Source organism: Vanacampus margaritifer, chromosome 2 (assembly GCF_051991255.1).
Source record: "Vanacampus margaritifer isolate UIUO_Vmar chromosome 2, RoL_Vmar_1.0, whole genome shotgun sequence".
Classification (NCBI taxonomy): domain Eukaryota; kingdom Metazoa; phylum Chordata; class Actinopteri; order Syngnathiformes; family Syngnathidae; genus Vanacampus; species Vanacampus margaritifer.
This window is the reverse complement of record NC_135433.1, coordinates 3,110,747-3,135,672: the sequence shown is the minus strand read 5'-3', so window position 1 is coordinate 3,135,672 and position 24,926 is coordinate 3,110,747. Positions and strand designations below refer to the sequence as shown.

The following is a 24,926-nucleotide window of genomic DNA, read 5'->3' as shown; positions in this document are numbered from 1 at the left end:
GGGAAAAGATGATTTGAAAGTATTAAACTCGTACCTCAAGGCACCGCTGTACTTGTACTCTAATGCAGAGGTCCCCAACCCTGATCCTCAGGGACCGGTATCCAGCCTGTTTTCCATGCCTCCCACAGCCAACACAGGTGATTCATATCATCAGCTAATCAGCAATCTCTGGAGAAGGCTGATAACGATCTCCACCTGTGTTGGCTGTGGGAGGCATGGAAAACAGGCTGGATACCGGTCCCTGAGGATCAGGGTTGAGGACCACTGTTATAGAGTGTCATTTGTATTCTAAAAAAAAACAACACATGACATTTTTTGGGGGGTTGGAACGGATTCATGGCAATTTCCTTAATTTCAATGGGAAAAGATGATTTGAAAGTATTAAACTCGTACCTCAAGGCACCGCTGTACTTGTACTCTAATGCAGTGGTCCTCAACCCTGATCCTCAGGGACCGGTATCCAGCCTGTTTTCCATGTCTCCCACAGCCAACACAGGTGGAGATCGTTATCAGCCCTCTCCAGAGATTGCAGATTAGCTGATGATATGAATCACCTGTGTTGGCTGTGGGAGGCATGGAACACAGGCTGGATACTGGTCCCTGAGGACCAGGGTTGGGGACCTCTGCTCTAATGTATGTAAATATAAAGTATCCATTGTTAAAAAAAAAAATTAAAAAGCATCTTGAAAAATGTCCACCGGCAAAATGCTGTTGAAAACTATCAACCAATTAAAACAGGACAATTTTACATGCTTTTTTTTCCTCCACGCACATTTATGGTTATCATGCTACCCTCGGACATGCTACACAGGATGCCGAAGTGGAACAAATCACGCATTCAGTCATACATTTAGCATATTAATTGAGTTATGTATCGGATAGTCTGTGTGCGAGTGGATGTGCTTTTGCAAGGCAAGACTTGGCTAATTCCTCTGGGGGGCAAGTGCTCTTCCTGTCAGCCTGATCAAAGGCCGTCTCTTGATAAGAGCATAAACTGCTCCGTGCCCCATCACCATCAATGTCTGTGCATGCGTGCGAGCGCGTGTGTGTGCGCATCCATCCCCCCCATCACCAGCGGCTGTATTATGCATTGTTGTTGGCATGGCCTACATGCTCAGCCGAGCGTAGTCCAGTGTGGTACAGTACACACGTCTCCCCGTCCCCGCCGCGCTCCCGCGTCGTGTCCGCGGGCCCGCTTCATTTACCTTTGCTCCTGAATTAATGCTAGTTAACTGTCACATTAGCTCAGATCCGCCGGCCCTCGTTGTCAACAACATCAACTAACCTCGGTTGTGTTTGCTTTGATTCGCAGCGCACGCATGAGTCGACTTGGACTGCATGCACGGAGGCATCCCGAAGCTGCATTCACCCGTACATAACCTTTATCTGAGCAAGGCGCAGTGTTGCGTAAAAATGTTAAAGCTATTCAAAGCGTGTTTTCGCAACTAAACGGCAAACAAAACAAAAAAAAAGTGAAATGTTAAAGGATTTTGGAGAAACTTTTTTTCCACGAGTGGCAGTTGAAGGGCAGGTGTTTTTGTCCGCCTTTCAATTGAGGCCCTTCTGAATGAGCGCATGTATTTGCATGTGTTCACATGTACATGCGTATGGAGCATATTTATTCGCCTGCTGGAAGCGGGTGTGTTAAATTCTCTTAGCATGTGTGACGAATGCGGCGGCTGGGAAACGAGCAGTGCAATTCATGGCCTCTCAACAAAGTGAATTCTAAAGAGGCGATCGATCTGTTTGGACATGAATTCCTCTTGAGCGCTGCAAATACTTGCAATTATAATATCTATCTGACCTCACGTCGACCCAATTCCTTCTCGCATCCTCTTTTTAAATTCTCATCGTAAATGGCTATGATGCTGCATTAGAGGAGATAGATGGAGCAAGTGCATGAGGGAGATAAAAAAAAAAAAAAAAAAGCGAGAGAGAGAGAGTATCCCCCACTCCGGTGTCTTTCATCCTAATCCATGGTCTCTGTCCAAGAAAGGGCCTCCTTTTCACTTGTCTGCCCCAAAGCCTCTTATACGTGACCCCTCTGTCTCTTCCCCCTTTAGGCTTTCTCCCACGGCCAACAATCGTGCACACAAACACCACATCTGTGCATTTTATGTTATAGCATGGGCATATTGAACCTTTAACACCCATAAAAAGTAACAATTATAATGAATTACATTCTCTTTTTTTGTTTTGCTTTGCATTCCAACATATTATTGTAGCCTGAATAACACAAAATACATATTTAGGAATTTCAATTAGAACTTATAATTGTTAATCGTAATTGGTCGCATGACTTTTATATCTATTCTAAATGTACAAAAAAGTTTGCATACTCTTGTTAACATAAAAGTGGGAAAAAAATTGTAAACTAATAGAAATATGGCTGCATCTTTTAGTCATTGATGAATATCATAATAATTTAAAAAAAAATTGTTAAAATTAAAAAGATGTACTGTACTGTAAAAAACGAGCGTGATACTGATTTGTGTTGAGGTCATTTTTCTGCCACTAGATGGCGTAATTGCATTTGTAAGTCATTGGTGATAGCTCAGTGCGTTTTTCTTTTCATATTAAGAGCTATCTAGTCTTTAACATGAAGTAACTTGTGAAATTCTGCACATTTTTAAAATTGTAAAATCCAACTTGACCCCAGTCTCCACAAATATATGCATTATTAAATTTATTACTGCTGAATTTCGATGTGGACTGTCATTAATCGTGCGTTAACATTTTTGGTGGCATTAACTCTTTGACTGCCAAAAACGTTAAATAACGTTTAGTAAAATCCTATGGAGGAGTGCCAAAGACGTTAAAAGACGTTTTTTTTTAAAACAGAGGTGAAACTAACCATTTTCTATTGTTGATTACTGAAAAAAGGAATAAGGTAGAAACAAACTCCAATCTTTCATTTGGTAGTATGTGTGTTTCCATAGTCCAAACACATAATTTTCTGTGGACCTTGAAAGATCAGTCAAAAATGCTTAAATCGGCTGGCACCCACGGCATCCCTTTTCTGAAAACGTCTGGCAGTCAAAGAGTTAAAGGAACTTTAAATCAACTCAAAATGAACACACAATTTTTGACACTCCCAATAATAACATCACAAAGCTGTTCTGAAAATTGTGGCATTCAGTTAAGATGCATTTTCTTGGAATTAGCAAAGCTAGCTAGCTGAGTTTGGCTACGTTTTTATATAGTGAGAAAGGGGCGACTCATGCTAGGGTCCTAGTGTGTCACTGGGCCCAGTGGGATGATTTAAAAAATATAGTACAATGATTCATAGGTTTAGATGCATAATTATGACCGAAATATGTCACATTAGACGACCTATCTTAACTCTTTGACTGCCAGACGTTTTCAGAAAAGGATTGCCGTGGGTGCCAGCTGATTTAAGCATTTTGACTGATCTTTCAAGGTCCACAGAAAATTATGTGTTTGGACTATGGAAACACACATACTACCAAATGAAAGATTGGACTCTCATCTTTCATCAGGAAAAAAAAGTTTGTTTCTACCTTATTCCGTTTTTCAGTAATCAACAATAGAAAATGGTTAGTTTCACCTCTGTTTTGAAACAAACGTCTTTTAACGTCTTTGGTACTCCATAGTATTTTACTAAACGTTATTTAACGTTTTTGGCAGTCAAAGAGTTAACTACGCTGGCCACTTTGACCTGGTCTGATCAGGTGTAAGGTTTCGATCGACTTTCTGTCACCAAATTGTCACAGGCACATCTCCAAGGCACTCCTGCTGCTACAACGGCCCGCCAAATTTGGCGGAGAACGGCCTGCCAAATTGGCAAACGTGCAGAGAGCCTTGCGCTGACACGAAAATCAACATCCGCAGGCATTTGCGCCACACGATGTGCTCACTGTGAAATAGCGCCACCTACCTGCACAAATGGGTATTACGCATGCTCAGTCTTCGCACGTTATCGGAACTTATCTTAAAGATGTACAATCGCTCTGAATTCCTGTCGCAAGGTCTTTTTGACAGTTTTGAGTTCAACAAAATGTTTCTTCATTTTATTATGCCAAGACACCGTGACTCTTTATACACAGCAAATCGGTCAGTGTTAAATTCCCTGTGTTTGACCAAATATGCAGTAAGCAGTGTTATTTTAACACTGTTAGGATAAAAAGTTACACTAGTTAGGTTTCCACCAAAGTGTTTTGAATTTTTTTAAGCAAATTGACTGAAAATGCGCAAAACGGACATGCGATTTATGCCTGTTCTTCTTTTGCAAATCTTGAGAAGGGACTCCACCGCTGTAGGTGGCGCTATACCCCATAGACATGTGATCCACCAGTAATTTAAAAGAAGAAGACCAGGAAGCGACTGCGCCGTGCAATGACATCGTATGAGTTTTCTTTTGTAATTCTTGATCAACCGTAGCGTTTCTTTGCTGTTTTCCATCTAAAATAGCATTAACATTCGATTCTTTAATTCATTCCAAAAAGAGTTCAGTTTCGTCGTGCCCCCCCAAACATACCTTACTTTATCGTCCCACATTGCTTTGGGACTACAAACGAATGTGTGATGTAATATCCGGTCAAAACGTGCGACGTTTATCTGTTCATGCCAGTGGTTATTTCGCAAAACATGTTTCCATAGGCAAAATGTGCATTTTCCCTTTTTCGCTTCAAAATCCACCCACTCTAAGCGTAAAAAGTTTTTTTGCGATTTTCGGGCCTTTTTTCAAATTTCTACCGTTTCCATTCAGTGTTATTTTCGCATTTTTTTGAAAATTCTAATAAAATGGGTGGATGGAAACCCAACTACCGTCAACTGAGTAAATTTCCTTGAGTGTTGGTGTGGATATTGTGTGTAACCTGAATAGCACTACCTTGAGTGTTAAATTGACCACACCCTCATTCTGGGTTCGATCCCAGGCCAGTATAAAAACTATGTCAAAGTATAGTATTCTTGATCAATAGTCCAAATGTAAAGCGCTTTGAGAAGGGGGAAAAGCGCTTATATAAATGAATGTTAATAATAATAATAATAATAACTAGAAAAATTCCCGCGGAATAATAATAATAATGCCTGCGATTGGTTGGCAACCATTTCAGGGTGTACCCCGCCTACTGCCCGAAGCCAGCTGGGATAGGCTCCAGCGACCCCCGTGACCCCTGTGAGGACAAGCGGTTAAAAAAATGGATGGATGGATGAATAATAATGCATCGGATTTATGAAGTACCATTTACCAAAGTAAAATGGAGTTTTAGTTCATTTTTAACACTGACACTAGTGTAAAGTACTTTCAACACTACTGTTTACCAGTACAGTGTTGGAGTAACACTGGTTAAGTGTGAAAAAAGTAACACTGTCAGATTTACACTCATTGGTGTGGACACATATAAAGACTTTTCTAGTGTTAGATTTAACACTCTCAGTGTTAATCTAACACTGGCGATTTTGCTGTGTGCCTGCACTGTATGGCTGATGGGAATGTTGCGTAACACTTTGCCTGCACAGGGTTAGTTGTCGGTCAAATGGCTCATCATAATGACAATTTGTCTCATGTTTCGAGAACATTTTTCCTACCGGCGACCTTTTTCAGCCCTCCAAGGCCTGTTGTAAATTCATCAAAAAACGTATGCAATTCATTATTTGTATATACAGTATCATGAACATCCGTGGGTCCAATTTCATTTGGGTTTTTATGCCGTTCCTCGGAGCCTTGATTTGTTTTTACGAGTTGCGCGATGCTCCCAGGTTGCCAAAAGTAAATGGTCCATTGTGAAACGTTGGTTTGGTTGACTATTTTAGCGCAGTCCACAATAACATTGATTTAGAATTTGATTGTTTAACATTGTTATTGGAGGCCGAGTACGCCCACATTCGGAAAAAGAGGCACCTATCTTATTGTAGCACTTTTAAAATAAAAAGGAGAAAACAAGTGAAGGTCAGAATGTATTGCTCACCATCCGCCCAATGAAAAGGACTCTGCTCAACGTTGTGGTTTGCAAAACTGACAAAGTTTTGCTTGGAGGTGAACCCGAATGCACTGCCAGGGTGACTAACGCAGCTGCTGGGGGAGAGCGTGTCTCTCGTTAAAAACGACTGACCTCAATAAAGATGGACGTTTGGCACTCTGTTACGCAAGTAGAGACGATGATCCCAAATTTTGCGGCAACACTGTCAGAAATGAACGCGTGTGCATATCGAAGGGCATACACAGTACTGTACGGGTGTTGTCGCGGCGTGGCTATGCGATTGCCTTGGGAGGCACAGCTTTATAGCTCCACTGAATAGTGATACTGTATTCTAAGAACATATATAGCAACGCCACAATTTGCTGTATTTATGGGAGGCCTGGAAACCGCTGCTCCTATAGAATGACGGCAACGTCTCAGAAGTGGTCACACGGCAAACATATCAGACTGCAGCGAGAACAGAGAGGCTCTCTGTCTGCGCTGTGCTGAGGGACCTGATGTTGGTTTGCACTCTGCCTAGTGTGACCCCACCCCCGGTAAATACAGGCTTGGAGGTTTCCTCCGCGGATAAAAATACACTCGCCTCTCAGCCGAGCGGGGAGTCGAGACAGAATTCCTCTGCTGAGCCTATTGTACGCAAAGGAGCAAAAGGCAGCCATGTTTGAAAAGTTGAGAGTACGTTAAGAGAGATCATCTTAGGAGAGGTACAGTAAGCAGGCAAATGCAGCAGACTACTTCCTGTTTTGGTCTTTTGTCCATCCTCAGCTGCCGTACCTGTCATTTATGACATCATTAGACTGACTAGTACACGACAGGTTCACCAGTGTGGCTAAATCGAACTCATAGCTTAGCAATCAAACTCCCACCTCATACAGAGATATCTTGATTTCCAACAAGAATCAACAAGTTACAGTGCAGAAAAGGGAGGCTGTCTTATCGAAGCAAAGTTAAGAAAATCTGGGTGACTTCCTGCTTTGAGCTGGAAACACAGGCCAAAGTCCCTATCTTGGCTTCAACAACTCCATGTCCGTGAGTATCTATCAACAGGCGACTGTTTATTTTATGGCTGGGAAAAATGATCTCCCTGCACAAACAATTTCCCGATCTTCGCAGCAGGCTCGATTTTTAATCTCAATCTCCTCCTTTAAGGGACAAGCCTTCTATGGAAAGTGTGCACAAAAGTCAAGACCAAACACGGAAGCTCATCATGTTGGAGGATTGCATTTTCCTGTGCTAAACATTGAGAAAACCGCCACAAACTCAAAATGAGTCAAGAGGAACAATGTGAAGGGACAGGCCTTAGCGATGTCTACGACATTCTAACCAGTGTCCCGCCGGAGCAAGTGCTGAGCTTGACATTCCAGCTCGGGGAGTCTCCAGAAGATAATATCATACACGCCTTGTGTCTGATTATTCTCCGTAAAGAGGAGAAAGCCCTGGACAAACTGTACATGTCGGGGGACAACGACCTCGCCAAGCTTCTGGCTGAAATATGGAATAAGAGTGGGTGCAAATTAGAAGACTTTGCAGAGCACTGTGGTAAACCTCGGGATTTAACGGGAGAATCTTTAGCAGCTTTGGCTCGTGTTTTTAAAATTCTGTCTGACCACAGACTGTGCGATCAACTTTTAAGGAATCAGGCATACAAGCGGGCCCTCTCCGGCAGCGGTAAAGACACAGACGATAATGGGCATCTGTTCTACGATCAACTCAAGGAGGAAGCTAAAGATGTGTGCGGGCCTCAGCTAGCAGTGTGGCTGTGTTCCTCCGAGGACCTCGAATCGGACTTCCGCAACGACACCCCGAACAGCCAGGTTCAAGACGTCACAACACAGATTCGAAGTCTTCCCAGCGCGCTGCAGTCAATTCAATCTGAGCTATCATATCCCACACATCTGGAGATCAGCCTTCCCCCAACAATCCCGTATGAGGAGGATAAAGCAACCCCACAACAAAGCCCTTTTGCCAGCCGAAATGACAGTAATTCACCTGAGCAATCTCACCTTTCATCTGTGGAATCGCAGCCGACATCCGGTGGTGAAGCTCCTGGACCGGAAGAGTCAAAGATGGACGCGGCATCTAGAACAGAGCGTGGGAAGCATCAAGATGGCGGCGTCGACATGAAACAACCTTGTCACCCAAGCACCACGCCGACCGCGGGATCGAAACCCTCCCTGCCGTTTTCAACAAACCATGTTCCTCCCAAAAGATCGGTCTCACTCGAGGCACGTTTAAATCAATGTGTAGAAGAGGAGGACGAGGTGATATTTTATTCCTTTGTCATCCTACATGCTCCGGAAGATGGCGAAGTAGCAGAGAGCATGAAGGAAAAACTGGAGACGGTTATCGGTAGCAAAGGCGCAACTTTCTCCGACGACTTTGCCGTACCTGGTAAGAGCACCCTAAGGTGCATTGAGGACGCCATCAACAACTCCGCTTTTACTCTCCTGCTTCTCACTCAGAACTTCAACACACGAATGTTGGAGGTGGAGACAAACTCGGCCCTGGTCAACTCCATCAACAAGCAACACAAGTACAACACTGTCATACCTTTGCTGCCCAAGGTGAACCACATGCCCCGGCACCGCATTCCCATCGTGCTGAGGACCATCGTTCCGCTTGAGGAGAACAGAAGATTTGAGAGCAAAATTAAGCAGGCTTTATCGCCAGCAAAAATTCATCGGCAGAGGAGCATTTGGTCAGAAGAGCAGAGAACACATCAAAGGAAGCTGCCCCAAGGGTGCGAAGCGGCACACATGCTGGAAAATCTCAACTTCCGGGACTTTTCCAGTGCACCGTCGGTTTTGCAGCGGCATCCAAACATTCATATTGAAAACGCTAGCTATGTTATGATCGGCAATGACTCGCAAATGGCCGTGGATCATCGCGGCGCGGCGGAGAAAGATCCAATTGTTAGAGAAGAAAGGAAATAAATGGAAGATTATCTGGGTTGAAATGATCGTATTTGCAATGACATTATCCGTTTTTTTAAACACAATTTTTTTTTAAATGCTCTTGGGTATGATTACCATCCTGTGAATCGTTGTGTTTCAAGCTGTTCATAAAGGGGTGGGGGTGGGGGGGGGATCAATAAAACTGTCTAGGAAATGGAGTCAAATGAATTGTCACCACATGGAGAGGGCTGGATAAATGGTTAGCCAAAGACTACCATCTACTGGCCAAAGTATGATTCACAGTCCTGTCTTTTAGACCAGTGGTCCTCAAACCCTGATCCTCAGGGACCGGTATCCAGCCTGTTTTCCATGTCTCCCACAGCCAACACAGGTGGAGATCGTTATCAGCCTTCTCCAGAGATGGCTGATTAGCTGATGATATGAATCACCTGTGTTGGCTGTGGGAGGCATGGAAAACAGGCTGGATACCGGTCCCTGAGGACCAGGGTTGGGGACCTCTGTTTTAGACTTCTTACTAGTTGAAGGTTGGGGGTTCAAATCTCATCCCCAGCTTTTCTGTGTGTAATTTGCATATTCTTCCCATGTTTGAATGTCTTCTTTCCAAATTCTAAAAGCATCTTAGGTTATTTGAAGACTTTGTTCTGTGAACTTTCATTCAGCCGGGATTAGCCATGACCATGATGATTATAGAAAAGTGTTTATTATGTGTCGAATAAGAATATACACAGACAAAATTATTGGCACACGTCAGTAATTGAAAGAAAACCCCACAGTGGTTACAGAAATGACTTGAATCTGACAAAAGTAAAAATATTTTTAAAAAATCATGAAAATAACAAATTGACGGAATAGTCCGATGGTTTGCTCTTAGCCTTTCGTCATTATCCTGTTGCAAGACCAAACTTCCTCATATTGGGCAGCATATTTCTCTCTAGAATACCTTGACAGTGTTTGGATTTCATCGTCATCAATTTTCCTCCCGCAGCTACGTCCAGGGAGGTTGGCTACATTCTTGTGGATCTGAAATTTCTCAACAATATATGCAACTGTAGTCACATTTCACCTTTCATGTGATTTTTAAATCTCCCGAGACAAGTCTTTCCTTCACTTACTTAGGTTCATGTTTAGTGTAGTATGCATCATTTCACCAATCAGTATACGAAATAGCCTGACTGATTACAGATTTTTAAGATTTCTCTATGGCCAAATTATTTTCAATCTTTTCTAGTAATACCATCATTTTTGTCCAGGCCTGTTTCATGAGTTTGCTTTTTTTAATTTGTCATTTCTTTCTTTCCTTGTCATTACTTTTTTGGTATTTCTGTGACCGCTGTGGGTTTTTCTTTCGTTAACAGATTTGGAAAACAGCTGAGGTTTGAGAAGCGGAAATTAAAACGTGTTCAATATTTACGATCGCAAATCCTTAAGTGTGGTTAAGACAGAGTTCACTGTTAGTGGACATAAACAGAAGAGCAACCGGTTGTGCTGATTGTTTTATAACATGTCTAACATGTCAATCGCCACGAAAAAAAAAAGTGATACGGAGAAGTTTGTAACCACAGTTTAGTACCACAAGTTTGCTTCTTCTACTAGGATTCTTTCATATTTGTATTTCTCAAAAGTCAGGTCAGTCTCAATATTAGGACAAACTTCTGGTGTGGGTGTGACTGCGTAGGGCGTGCCTGGGGACTGGTGATTGTCGGCGTCATTATCATAGTAAGCAGCACACACATGCTGACACTTTCCTCGTCATGTGTGGAGGCTTTCACATTTAAAAAAAAAAAAAATTAAAATATTAAAAATGGATATGTCTCTACTCTGTATCCTGCTTAAGTTGCTGTCTGCTGTGATATGTGTATGATCTTCACACTTTAATGTCAATGGGAAATTGAGAAACCAGCTTATTATTACTATTATTATTTCCGGCAGACTAAACAATGTCCTCACCTAAAAATCCCTATATCCTAGCAAATAGCCCAGTGTCACTCCAAAAAGATACCCGCTTGCTCCACCCACTGAATCTTATGTCCATCAGGATTGGTTCAAAATAGGCTACAGTACTTCATTTTCCTTTTTGATTTTGGAAGTTTGGAGGTCAGCTCAAGTAGAACACCTCTTTTATCCAACCAGCAACTGTCGTTGGCGTCTGCAGGAGAGAGAGGACACAAACATACATGGTTAGGTAACAACGACCACATTTTTAGGTCATATACGCTCTTTTCACAACTAGGGTGATAAGCTTAACAACTTTTTATACAATGCATTCACCAAAAGGACTTACATGAGGGATTTTGTGAGACAAGCAGCGTCCATTCATTGACACAAGTTAGCAGCAAGGTCTTACTGCACCACAATTAATGCTTAAAGTGTAACAATTTACTGTACCTTTCATTAATATATGCTGGGACTACACGGCAGAGTTAACTTCCGGTTCCCTTCGTTTGTAACCAGAGAGCGAATGTTCATGCTTTGAAGCTTGCAGAAATACAGAACTTATTTTGTACTTTTCAGCTTTATTTTCGATATTTTTTTTTAGGGGCACAATTAAGAAGGAATAAACGTGAAACGAGTTACTTGTTTAGTAGCGTGCCGTTGTTAACTTCCGCTTAGCCTCAATCGACGGCGTTTTATGGCTCTTTACTGCCATCTTTTGGAATTACTTGGCTCCTGCATCCTGCTATATACTCCAATAGGGAGTTATCACCACATCGTGTAAGGAATAGAAAATTAGAATTACAAATATTAAAAATAATTTACAGATTTTAAGTTTTACCTCACTCGCTATGACACAAAATATGTATTTTTAAAACCACCAGCGAAATTTCCAATGGGGGCGACAGAGAGCTTAAAGATTGTCCCAATTGATTTGATAAATTCCTTTAATTTAACAAGTGACAAGAAGAACAATATGTGCTGTACTTCATATATTGATATTTTTACAATTGAAATAGAATTTGAGGAAATGCGGGTATGAGTTAACAAACGACTTTGAATACAGTACAATACATGATCGAGATGAATGTGACTAAGATGTACTGGGTGGGTGGATCGAGCATGCGCAGTTCACTTCATTCACTGCTGGGCTCGGTTCGGTTAGAAAAACGCAGAGACGGCTCGACGAGGAAAGAGGGAGCGAGGCAAGAACAGAAAAGAAAAGGAGCAACATGGACACGAGCGTCCTATTAGTATGAAAGTTTCTCCTGTAAGCGCCTGTTATCTCCGTTATCTCCATGGATGTGGTTGAGCTCCCGGGACTGGGGAGAAATCCACCCAACTACAGCACAAGGAAGGACGTGATCGTGATGTGAGTTTGGAATCGTCATCCTCCAACCGTCCGAAAGCTCTCATTTTCCCAAGCTGCGTTTGAGTTCCAACGGACGCGATGTCACCCGTCGGGAGGAATTCCTGCGCCTGACTGGCTTCGCTTCCTCCTCCTCGAACCTGCCGCAGTGGAGCAGAGACGATGGGAGATGCGGCGCACGACGGCGGCGTTAGGCGGACCTTCATCGTCCCCGCCATAAGGAGCTTCGAGCACTATGACTTCACCAGGGCGAAGATCTCCTCCAGCCTGACGTGGTTGGTGGCCAAGGCGTTTGGCTCGGGTAGGTGGCGCCCCCCCATCATATTTTCCCATCCGTGGTGGAATTACTGCAAACTCTTTTGACCCTGACATTGTTGTTCTGGTCAAATTGGACCGTTTTGACATATGACGTGGAGAATAACGTTGGTCATTTTGTTACTCGTATGAATGAACATATTTCAAGAGTGCTGAAAAGTTTGTGTGGCCTACACTGAGCAGTAGCGTTCCTAGTGTGAGACCCCACAGCCCACAACGTAGGCCTACTGTAAAATAACATCGTCTTATAGACTAAGGCTGTCTTCATACCTGCATCTTTTGCTAATTTGTACACAATTTCTCCTCAGTGTTTATAAGTGTAACTTACTGTACATTTACAACCCCAAAATCAACACCCACACCCTACAATTTACACATCTACAAGCGGGCGCAAATTCTCCATAACAACACCAATAATTGACATGTGACGCCATTGCACAATTGCATGTAGCATTTAAAGATAAAAACAAAAAAATTGTCAGGCCCCACATAATGCACATAGCAAACTGACACTGAACTCATTTGGTGTCTGCTCAAATGGATTTTAGATTTACCAGCTAAATCAAGGAAAGGGTTGAAATGGTCAGAATATTGAAACGGTGAAACGATACATACCACAAATGTGTGTATTTTTATGGGACAATGGTTGCAGTGTACAAGAGGCAGCTGAAAACAGTCCCGAGATCTGTCTGTGTTTCCACCACTTTTGCGCAGATTCACACAGAAACATTCAATTGTTGATCTTTGAAGGCTTATGGGGGGGTCTCGAAACAGTAATAGTTATTTTGATGGGACAGTGTTCACGGGGGAGTTTGAAACACTCCACAGAACTGTCTGTATTTCCGCCACATTTGCACAGGTTTGTACAGAAACATGCAGCCACTTGTAGGAATCTCAAAACCGTAAAAGAGAATTGTTGAGGAACAAAAGTCATACAAAGGTCAGAGGGTGCCACAATACTACCGGCATGAGATTTTCAACTTTCCTTTTTCTCCGAAACACTGATTGAGGATTAATCATCCATTTATTAATGTCAGACAAGTTATGAATACAGTACATGTTTTCCCTCAAGTCTCCCGTTGGACTGTATGCAAAACATGGCTCATCATTTTCCACATCATGAGACATCATTTGTGTATTTTTGGCTATATACTCAGAAGTCAACTGTTATAATATTATTTTCCCAATGGAGCAAAAAAAAAAACGTGTCAACTGTCATTGTTATTATCCATGATTACTTAGATCAGTGCCATTATTAAGCCAAGGCACATATTTTAGGTGAGAAAAATCCCACTGCACACCACCAAACTAATTTATATGTACGCCAATATAATGATACTCTTGTGGACTTTCTTAGTTAAACCAAGCTATTGTGTTGTTGTTGTATAAACGGCAACGGGTAAATGCACATGTTAATTGACCCTTATGCCATCTTAATTGTTGTGCCGGCAGCCTGTCACTATACATCGTAGCCGTAGATAGATGTCCAAAGCTACATTTCCCAGGCGTGTAAAAATAGTGCAAAAGTCACAGATATAATGTTCGTTGTGTTAACACTTAATTCCACTAATAAAAAGTTATTGATGCAGCTTTAAAATCCTCTCAATTCAGAGAGTCCATAAACAAGGAAGTCTTTAGAGTTTTGACTTTTAATAGGACTTTTCATTAGGACCAGACCGATTAATTAGCCGGCCGATATCGGTGGATTATGGCCCTTCAAACATCGGCCAAAATAATTGGCCAGATGCAAACTCCAAATATTCCTATGAAAAACTGCAGGAATTGGGGATAAAAATCCAGGATAATCAAAAATATGGAAAATGAATATATTGATAAAAAAAAGAAAGAAAAAAATCGTTTGTTGACTGTAGTTTTGATTAGTAATATCACCATTCACCACTAGATGGCAGTAATGTCTTAGTGAGTAGGCATAATATTATTTTTTTGCAGATTTGAAATTAAATGCATTTTGAGTGAGCTGATTTTTGTGAAAAAATTTACAAAATGAGTTCATAATGTTGGTTTTGGTTCAACAGTTATGAGCCTTCATTGAATGGTCCTTTTTATCCAAGAGGGCCCTTTTCACTTGAAAAAAAAAATGGAGACCGAAAATGAAAGTTTAAAAACAACAACAACAACAACAATTTATTTTCAGTCGACACCTTCCAATCGCAAGGAGGAGTAGTAGCAGACTGATCCGCCAATACTGTAGTGAAAATCCGCGTATAATTCACACCCATTGAAATGCATCGGGGGGTGCATTATATATAGGGGTGTGAATTGCCTCGTACCTGGCGATTCAATTCGTATCACGATTCATAGGTCACGATTCGATTCGATGCCGATTGATCCCGATACGAATCTATAAATTGATTATTGCGATTTTTTTTTTTTTTACTTTAATTTGGAAAATACTAATCAGTGAACTTGTACATGTGCACTGTAAAATTTGTATGAAAATGTATTTATTTATCAGAAAATTCAGGCTTATGACTGTGAGCCCACTGCATTTAGCAAACAGGTTGCAGTCTGTTTCATCTTTGAACAGCACTGAAATAAAATATTAAGGCTTAATAATCCATTAATATAACATTCTTCCATGCTTAATGCGTGAATTTTAACCATAAGTAAGACGTTTTGTTGAATATTCCCATAAAAAATTGATGTTTAAAAATCGATTCGAGAATTGCGTGTTGTAATATCGCGAAATATTGCCGAATCGATTTTACCTAACACCCCTAATTATATATATATATATATATATATATATATATATATATATATATTTTTATTATTATTATTTATTTATTTATTTATTTATTATATATATATTTTTTAACCGTCCAATTACTCTGTAATCAGTATTTTTTTCTGACAAATATCGGCATCGGCCTAAAAAAAAAATCCATATCGGTTGGGCCCAATTTTTAACTCTTTGACTGCCAGACGTTTTCAGAAACGGGATGTCGCCAGTGCCAGCCGATTTAAGCATTTTGACTGATCTTTCAAGGTCCACAGAAAATTTTGTGTTTTGACTATGGAAACACACATACTACCAAATGAAAGATTGGACTCTCATCTTTCATCAGAAAAAAAAAGTTTGTTTCTACCTTATTCCGTTTTTCAGTAATCAACAATAGAAAATGGTTAGTTTCACCTCTGTTTTGATACAAACGTCTTTTAACGTCTTTGGCACTCCTCCATAGGATTTTACTAAACGTTATTTAACGTTTTTGGCAGTCAAAGAGAGGTCTGTCGGATTATCCAACAGTCTAAATAGTTGGCAGTCAACTTCCATCGGGACCCGTCCCTGCACGTGTCACAGCCTTTAGCTTTTCTGGCCACTCGTATTGAAAGTAACCCGCCAAGTCACTTGGACTTATGACTTGATGTGGAGTTGTGATGTTTTTTTTTTTTTTATCCTCATGGATGTCAACGCTGATCAATTGTGAAACTACAACAGCTCGTGGAGTCTTTAAACAGCTTGTGTGTCCACTTGAACTGTTCCTGAGAAAACTGACCAAACGGTGTGTTAAAGCAAGCCACACGTGAATCCTTTCGAACCACCAGCGGCCGTGACCTGATGGCGGGAGGCGTAAGCTAGACAGGGAAGGCAACTTGTGAGAACACCATACTGTTGCTCTTTCAAATTCTCCTTTTGCCCCCCCCCCCCCCCCCACACTTGTCCCTCTGGTGACATACTTTCCGCTTTGGGCTTTGCCAAGAACTGTGGCCCAATTCATAGCCATAACCGAGAGGCTGCGCGGCCTAGATTGGAATAAGTGATGTTTGTGGAGAGAAGACTGTCTTCAAACATTCAAAAATCAAATACAGAAAAAAAGCAACTACCAGTAATAGCAATAAAAGCAGGTAACTCATTTGAGTCCATTTCATGAATATGAACAAGCGCAGCTACTCTAAGTAGAGCGAAGATATCTGCCGAAACTCGTGGTGGATTTCTTCAAGACAAACTACCTGTTTGCACGCTTGTCTGCTAATCAAAACGAAAATCTCACTTTGGGCCCCTCTACATCACAAAAAATACTTTTTTTTTTTTTAGTACCGCTCTCACTCATGGTTCCTTTAACTCGTCATCCCTTCTCCATGCCTTACGCCGTCTACGGATATAACGATATCGTGATATCGCAACATTGAAATTGCCACAGTATCTTCGTCTTCATGTTCCGATATTAAAAGTACAGCTGTTAAAGGCCAGGTTGTTTTCCATTTTCGCAGTTCGAGCACCTTCTGGCGGTTAGTTTATTAGTGTGCTTTAATTTTAATTAGGCATGTTTTGGCCGGATGAAATTGAACGTAACACATTTGAATTCCTCCACAAATGGACCCAATTCACATTAGCAAGTGCACCATTATTAAATGTTTCTGCATACTGCACATTGAGGTTAATGTATACAAGTACGACCTCAGCTAAACAGCACTGCATCAACGAAACATTTACACGCAATTGCTCGTTTATTTGTACAGTATTTGTATTTTTTGCTCTACAGAAACCATTATGGCGGCCGTGGCTCAGGGTGTAGGCGGTTGTTCAGTAACCAGAAGGTCAGCTGTTCGATCCCCGCCCTCCCCAAGTCATGTGTCCTTGGGCAAGGCACTTCACAACACGTTGCTACTCACGCTGGTGTATGGAAGGTGCGAATGTTTGGTGGCGGTGGGAGGGGCCGTAGGCGCACACTGGCAGCCACGCTTCTGTAGCTGTGGCTACTCAAGTAGCTTAGCGCCACCACAGTGTCAATGTGTGAGTGCGTGAATAATGTCCAATCCGTTCCATTGTAAAGCGTCTTTGAGTGTCTAAAAAAAAGCGCGATATGAGGCTACGTTCACACTGCACAAAAATTCAGATTTTTGGTTGAATCCGATCTTTTTATGTGCCGTTCCCATTACAAAAACAAACGCAACATCGAATGTGAACGTAACGCGCCCCAAAACAACGACGTCACGTTGCGGTGTTAAATATTGTCCCGACTCGCAAGGTTTTACCGCCAGCCAAGCCGCTGAGGCAAGCGACTTTTATCAGTGTCCGTCCGTCCGTCTTCTTCCGCTTATCCGGGGTCGGGTCGCGGGGGCAGCAGCTTTAGCAGGGAAGCCCAGACTTCCCTCTCCCCAGCCACTTCAGCCAGCTCATCCGACGGGACCCCAAGGCGTTCCCAGGACAGCCGAGAGACGTAGTCTCTCCAGCGTGTCCTGGGTCGTCGTGACTTTTATCAGTGTCATATGCAAATTTAGCTGTCCCAACGCCAGTTACTGATTGGTGGACTGGCGGACTCGTTTCGCGGACGTGGGAGGAGTTCGATTCATATGTCTTGTCTGCATACGTTATGGAAAATTCAGCTGTGCGAACGCCCGCGCTTCTGATTGGTAGACTGTTTTCACGCTCGCTCCTGGTTGGCTGCTGCCATCGGCTTTCTCGTGCGGCAGTTTTTGAACGTGCTGTTTACAGACAACAACAGAAATCCCTCTGACTTATTTTTTTTTTTATCTCATGTCGCCAGAAGTAGCGAGGTTGGAATTTGGGGGAAATGAGGGGACATTCCTCAACCTCCTCGGAATTGTACCGTTCACACTGCATGAAAAAATCAGATACTTGTGAAAAAATTAGAATTGAGCTGCAGTGTGAACGCAGCCTGAATCCGATTATTATTATTATTATTATTATTATTATAAACCTACACAAGCAAATTAACCAGTACAATGATAAAACCCTATCTGATTATTGTTCATGGACAAACTAAACTCATGAATACAAAATATTGTGCTTTTTTTTTTAATATGAGCTTCTTTTTTTTTTTTTTTTAGAATATAAGGAGTTTTTAAATACTATTGTGACCTTTTTTATATTGCCAACCTCCCCACAATATTGTGATAATTATCGTATCGTAAAGTTCATATATCGTGATAATATCGTATTGTGGCGCGGTTCTATATTTTTTCCTTTCCGTCCATGGTTGCAGTTCCACTGCAGTCCAGTAGGTGGCAGTGATGCACATTGCCAAGTGGTCGGTAGTCGTTTAAAAGGAAAACCGACTGTCACGACAAGTTTGTTCGATATGATTTATTTGGTTGTTACTAACATAACTATGAGTTTAATACATTTTGGTAGAAATACGTACGCCGCCATTGTTATTTACGTCGCAACGCATTCGGTGCGTAGTGACTTAGAATGGCGGCAGGCTCTCTGCCCGGCAATGTGAAACGCCAATAAAGAAACCAAGTTAAGCCTCGTAGCGTTCCTAAAGAAACAACATGGAACGAGAGAGTCACCCTCCCCCCACGCCGTGCTCTCGTCATTCACCAGACGCATCCAAGCATTTTGATCGTCCCTTTTGGAACGCGACGGAGGCTTGCCTCGCGTTCTTTTTCTTTATGTTTTATAGAAGCTATTCAAGTCGTTTTTGATTTATGATGGTTATGCTTGGCGCTTCGGGGTAGTCGTAACTAGTAGTCGTCATTGGTGTTAATGGTAACAGACCCCGCAATGACCCGGGACTGTCCGGCTGTTGATGTCACCGGCGTTGCCGACGCTCACTTTCCAGATTGCCAGCGATGTTATTCTCTTTTATCATCAAAGCACAGAAAAGGGACATCGGGTACAAGAGTTTTACATTTTACAGGCTTGTGTAAAACCATCAACAAATAGAACAAATAGATGATATCCATTTGACCAAGAACATGGACTGGACTGTCGTATTTTGGACCGGTGTGCTTTCTCACTTGATTTTTCCACCAAGTGTAGTTGCGATGTTAGCAGATAAACATTGCTGAGCTGTGTCCCGGGGGTGTCCCAGGCAGCGGTCATCTACGTTCCTGGACTTCCTGTTGCAGTTACTTCCCGTCTTTTTCCTCTTTGATGACCAACACAAAACATATTTTCCCACTAGCCCAGGCAGATTTTCTCGTGATTTCTTTTATAGCAACAAAAAATGTTTTCAAATGTATGTTTTGTTTTGTAGAGTAAACGCCACCACCCAGTTGCACGCAAAAGAACATTGTGAAGGCTTAGTTGTAACATTTTGTCTCCCCAAAGGCTGACTCTTTCGTCGAGAACTCTGTTGCAAACTGGCTAATTGACTTTGATTTAATTCAGTGAGGTTGTCAGACTTATTAACTCATTCGCTGCCATTGACGGCTATAGACGTCAAAAATTCATTTGATCTATTTCTATTAGTTTAACATTTTTCCCACTTTTGTTAACAAGAGTTTTGAAAACCTAGAATGTTTTTATTGTATTCGAACAGATAGAACATTTGTGATTAATCGGGAGTTAACTAGTGAAGTCATGCGATTAATTACGATTACAAATTGTAAATCGCCTGATGCCTTTTCTTTTCTTAAAAAAATGTTATAAAAAAATATATATATTTAAAATTATTATTATTTTTTTTTTTCAAAGAAAAGATTATTAAAAAATAGTGGCGTCAGGATTTTAATCGTAATTAATTGCATTACTTCACTAGCTAACTCACGATTAATCACAAATTTTATATCTGTTCTAAATGTACAAAAAAAATTCTAGGTTTTCATACTCTTGTTAAAAAAATATTATAAAAAAAAATATATATATTTAAAATTATTATTATTTTTTTTTTCAAAGAAAAGATTATTAAAAAATAGTGGCGTCAGGATTTTAATCGTAATTAATTGCATTACTTCACTAGCTAACTCACGATTAATCACAAATTTTATATCTGTTCTAAATGTACAAAAAAAATTCTAGGTTTTCATACTCTTGTTAACAAAAGTTGGAAAAAAAATGTTAAACTAATAGAGATAGTTCAAATGAATTTATGACGTCAATGGCAGTGAATGAGTTAAATGGCTGTGACAAGCTTCCACTGGATTGCTTACAATGTACAGGAGAAAGCTTTTTTTTTAATACGCCTGTTGATTTAAATACTGCACGTGGAGCTGCGTTAACAACAAACAACCACTGGAAAAAAAGTAGTTGCTGTTGTTTATACCCACCAGGAATACACACTCACACACACTCAGAGTGGATCACATACCGTGCATGTGCTCAGACAGGATCTTGCATGACTAATACGATGAAGCAGAGGTGAGCTCAAGTGTGTGTGACATTGCACACCATGTGACTAAACAAACCCAATGACAGTTACGCTGGTGTGTCTATTGTGCGGAATGAGGTGCCCGCACTGTGTGACGACAACCCTAATCCCGTTACCTCATCACGTAAATCAGATTTGAAGCACATCGCTGGCTGTTCTATTTGGAAGCACACACAGACATGTCATTTGCAGCCATAGTCGTACATTCCGGAGATGTGAAGATTTCATCTGTGGACTTGTAAGTGTTTGGGGAAATGTCTGAGTGTATGAAACAGTATGGAAGCAGAAAAAAAAAACATGTATACGGTAAAAATTCTATATTGTTCTTTTGACGATTTCCCACAGCAGTACATACATGTCAACCCATAAGGTTTGTCCGTATTTCTTACGGATTTTTAAGTGTTGCAAAAGCATACGGGCGTATTTGGAAATGAATACGGATTTAACTGTTTTCATGAAAATAATAATAGTATATATTGCTTACCCTTTTTAAATTTATTTAGTATTTACTGTTGGCTACGTGCTACACGTGTGCATAAGCTCGATTTAAACAACAACCGGTCACAAAATCTCGTCTATCGCGCGAGACTTGTAACAGTTTCCTGACATGCGCAGTTAAGAAATTTGTGTTAGCGCGAAAATTGCGAGTCGTTCGCAGTGGTTGAGAAAATGGGGGACAGGCCGGCCAAAAAAACAAGATACACCGGACGTTTTCGTTCGGAATGGACGGATTTATTTAAGGTAATTGGTCCGTCAAAACTTGGAGAAGAGTATGCATCATGTTCGCTTTGTTCACGGGACATTAAGGTTGCGGCATCTGGCATTTACGATGTCAAAGAACATTTGAAATCAAAGTTGCACGAGAGAAATGTGAAGCAACAAAAAAGTCAACCGTCCATGATAAAATTGTGATTAAAATTGATTCACCTTATGATGCCAGATGGCAGTCACTGTGATATTTAGAAATCTGTTTTTTCTTTGTGCAATAAAATGTCATTTGGAACAAGATACTGTCAATGTCTTCATATAAGAAAGAAAGTAAGGTAAGATTAATGTTATTGCGTGAAACAGCTTTAGTATTGATAAAACTGACATAAGGATTTTTATGGGAAAATAAGGATTTTATGGGTTTGTAATACAGGTGGGACCAAATTAGGGTTGACATGTATGGCAGTAATTTAGACATAAACGGACGTTAACAGGACATACACAGTTCTATTCAGCTAAAATGGCTGTTTTGGAGAGAATCAGGAGAAGAAAAAAATCCACACGTGTCATGTTTGGATCTGTTTTCCTTGCGTGTCTTCCTTGTCTTGTTCAGTGTGATCCTGCCCTTCCTCGTGTCATCCAATCAGAGCCCTCAGCCACTTGTGTCTTGCTCCAGGTGTGTCTTGTTGTGTCGTTAGTGTTTGTGTATTTAGTCGGTTGTCTCCCCTCTGTCTGGGTGGGTTCATTGTTTTTCCCCATGTCATGCTGCCCGTTTTTTTTTGCCTCGTCTTTTCCCCATGTCATGCTGTTCGTTTTTGCCTAGTTGTCCCCCCATGTTTTGGTTCTAGTTTTGGTTCTAGTTTTGGTTTATCTTCGAATTTGGAAGATCACCTTTTGTTTGTAAGTAATTAAAATTCCTTTTTTTTTTTTTTTTTGATTGAACCTCTGCCTCCTCGCCCTGTCTTCCCGCATTTGGGTTCCTCAAGCTCCCCCATCCGACAGAATGAACCCACCCAGACAGAGGGGAGACAGCAGACTAAACACACAAACACTAACGACACAACAAGACACACCTGGGGCAAGACACAAGTGGCTGAGGGCACTGATTGGATCACGCGAGGAAGGGCAGGATCACACTTAACAAGACAAGGAAGACACACAAAGAAAACAGAATCCAAACATGACAACACGCAGGCATTTTTTTCTTAGGTGACCAGATTTGACAAATTAAAAAAAAAATGGGACACTTCAATTTCGTTGAAAGAATTGTGAAAGATGGACGTCATGCGCCGGGGGCGGGGGCAATCGCTAGCGCTTAATGCTATCTTGGTCGACAGTTCAACAGAGCTAAACAAGCCGGTGCACTCGCTCACCATCATCATCCTTCTTAATTTGCCTTGTCCCGACGGCTGTGCCGTTTACCTCGTGCCGCGTTGTAAAAATTGGAAATGTACCACTAGAAAACTTACCTTGCGGTGGCTGACTGGTGATGGGTGACCACAGTGGATGATACAGTCAATTTGAGTTATTATTTTTTATTATTATTATTATTATTTATTTATTTTACTCTAATAAGACTATATTTGGTCCCAGTCTAAAAAATGTAAATTTGTTCCATTACATTTACATTTTACTCTTCCAAATGTAAATTTTACTCTGTTTAGTCTTTTAAGAGTAAAATGTACTCTATCAAATGTACTTTGTAGGACTACATTTCCCATGATTCTTAGAAACAGGAAGTAGTTCTAGTTCCAGTCAAAGCCTGCTACCAATTAGATGCAGATGCCAATGAAAACGCAACACAAGCGTTAATTTGGAAGTAAATAGGAATTAATTTAAATTTAAATTTAAATTCTCTTTTATTGGGTTTATCGTATGAATGGCTATGAAAACTTTTTTTACATACATGGCAAAAAAAAACGGGACGATGGGATGGGACCTGCATAATATCGGAAGTCGGGACTACTGTAAACAATGAGGTTGGCGAAATCCGCCGGGACAATAATAACATTCTGATTAATATTACATTTGAGTTATGCAGCAAAATCCAGCCATTTTTATCCATCTCAGGGGGCGGCCATTTTGCCACTCGCTGTCGACTGACGATGACGTCACAGTTGCTCAGAGCCCAGGCAATGACCAATCACAGCTCACCTCTTTTCTGAAGCTGCGCTGTGATTGGTTGTTACCTCACACCTGAGCAACATCGATGTCATCTTCAGTCGCCAGCAAGTGGCAAAATGGCCGCCACCTGTGATGGATAAAAAAAAACGCTGGATTTTGCTGCTTGACTGATAATCCACTAACACAATATTAACCACAATGTCATATTTAGACTAGTGAGGCTGCATGATAAAACATATTATTGTCACAAAGTTTTTTGGGGGTTGACTTCCAGCCATTTCCACTAAAACAATCCCCTTTACTCCCGGCTGTTTAACTGGATTTTGACTGATTTTGCAAGTGTTGTGTTCTATTGCTATAAAAACATGAAACCTACCAAAAGTAAGATTAAAGTCTCTTCTTTCTATCTGTTTCCGTTTTGCAGCAATTAGCATTAGAATATAGCTAAGTTTCATCATTATTCACAAATCTATTCAGAATTCTGAGTACGGTAATTGAGGTTTTTTTTCAACATGGTCCTGGTTCATTTCCTATGCTCTGCTGCCACCTGCTGGCCGTCTTTGTAATAACTACCATTTCTTCAACCGTTTCGTCAAGCCTTCTATACTCTAGCATTAAAAACCACACACACATTAAAAACGTATAAATACGTCTTTGGGACACTTAAAACATTTACAATAGAACGCATTTATAAGTTTTTGGGAACAAAGGAGTTAAACAGCAAACTCGTTAAGACGAATTCTCTTTCTCTTACCAATCAGATGAAGTGCCAGACGAGCTGGCGGAGCCTTTCTACAGGGACCAGTACAACCAGGAGCACCTGAAGCCACCGGTGGCCAGCCTACTCCAGTCCGCCGAGCTCTACTGTCGCGCGGGAAGCCTGATTCTTCGCAGCGATGCCGTCAAACCTTTACTGGGTCACAACGCCGTCATCCAGGCTCTGGCCCAGAAAGGTTTATATGTCACCGATCAGGACAGACTCGTCACAGAGAGAGATCTGACCAGCACGCCGATACTCATGGTGAGTGACCGGGCCTTGATATATTCAAGGGTTCTGAGTGTGTTTGGGTTCGACTATGAGACTACCATTAAGATGTATGATGCTCAAAGAAGAACAGCCGCTAATGACGGGTTTCCTATAGCAACTCATTACCTACTGTTCAGTATCTGTCATTGGACTGCGCTGGGTAAACACGCGCCACCTAACTTGAGGCCAAGATACTAAAACAGTCTGGGTTAAAGTTTTCAAAATACCGTATGTGATTACTATAAATGCTGAAAGAGTTGTTGGAACACTGAGACTGAGTCAAGCATTCTTAATCTAAAATCCAAATTGTTTTAATGGTGCATTCTGACGTGAGCTTCTCTTAATGCAATAAAAAAAAAAAACTATTGGGTATGGGCATAACAATCAATTCAAGCCAAGTCCAAAAGATACAGCCTCACTTCCTTCATCGCCCTCTAGCCCACTCTCCTGCTCAAAGTAGGGTGTGTGTGTGTGTGTGGGGGTGTGTGTGGGGGTGGGGGGCGAAGA

General features: G+C 41.3%; 2 protein-coding genes and 1 long non-coding RNA gene across 8 annotated transcripts in view; 2 read left to right on the top strand and 1 right to left on the bottom strand.

Annotated features, from left to right (window-relative positions):
• Positions 1 to 57: 57 nt before the first annotated feature.
• Positions 58 to 11,464, bottom strand: LOC144043128 (uncharacterized). Of its 2 annotated transcripts, none has more exons than XR_013291042.1 (4): positions 11,142 to 11,464; positions 10,808 to 11,006; positions 7,949 to 8,563; positions 58 to 195 (listed from the first exon to the last, which is right to left on the bottom strand). It is a non-coding gene; the product is annotated as an uncharacterized LOC144043128 (long non-coding RNA). The 2 variants fall into 2 exon arrangements; XR_013291043.1 differs by having other exon boundaries at positions 11,246 to 11,464.
• ticam1 (TIR domain containing adaptor molecule 1) lies at positions 6,037 to 9,020 on the top strand. Its single transcript, XM_077556371.1, has 2 exons — positions 6,037 to 6,974; positions 7,095 to 9,020. The coding sequence occupies exon 2, from the start codon at positions 7,211 to 7,213 to the stop codon at positions 8,876 to 8,878; it is 1,668 nt and encodes a 555-aa protein (XP_077412497.1). The 5' UTR covers positions 6,037 to 6,974; positions 7,095 to 7,210; the 3' UTR covers positions 8,879 to 9,020.
• Positions 11,465 to 11,909: 445 nt separating the features above from the next.
• The window catches only part of camsap2b (calmodulin regulated spectrin-associated protein family, member 2b), a 62,587-nt gene continuing 49,570 nt past the window's right edge, over positions 11,910 to 24,926 (top strand). For 3 of the 5 annotated variants that reach the window (XM_077556370.1, XM_077556367.1, XM_077556368.1), the window contains exons 1-2: positions 11,911 to 12,462; positions 24,154 to 24,413. In XM_077556370.1, the coding sequence (XP_077412496.1) occupies positions 12,324 to 12,462; positions 24,154 to 24,413 (399 nt within the window). In that variant the 5' untranslated portion in view covers positions 11,911 to 12,323. Of the gene's footprint in view, positions 12,463 to 20,689; positions 20,799 to 24,153; positions 24,414 to 24,926 lie in introns of those variants that run through there. The other 2 variants (XM_077556366.1, XM_077556369.1) reach the window with 2 other exon arrangements.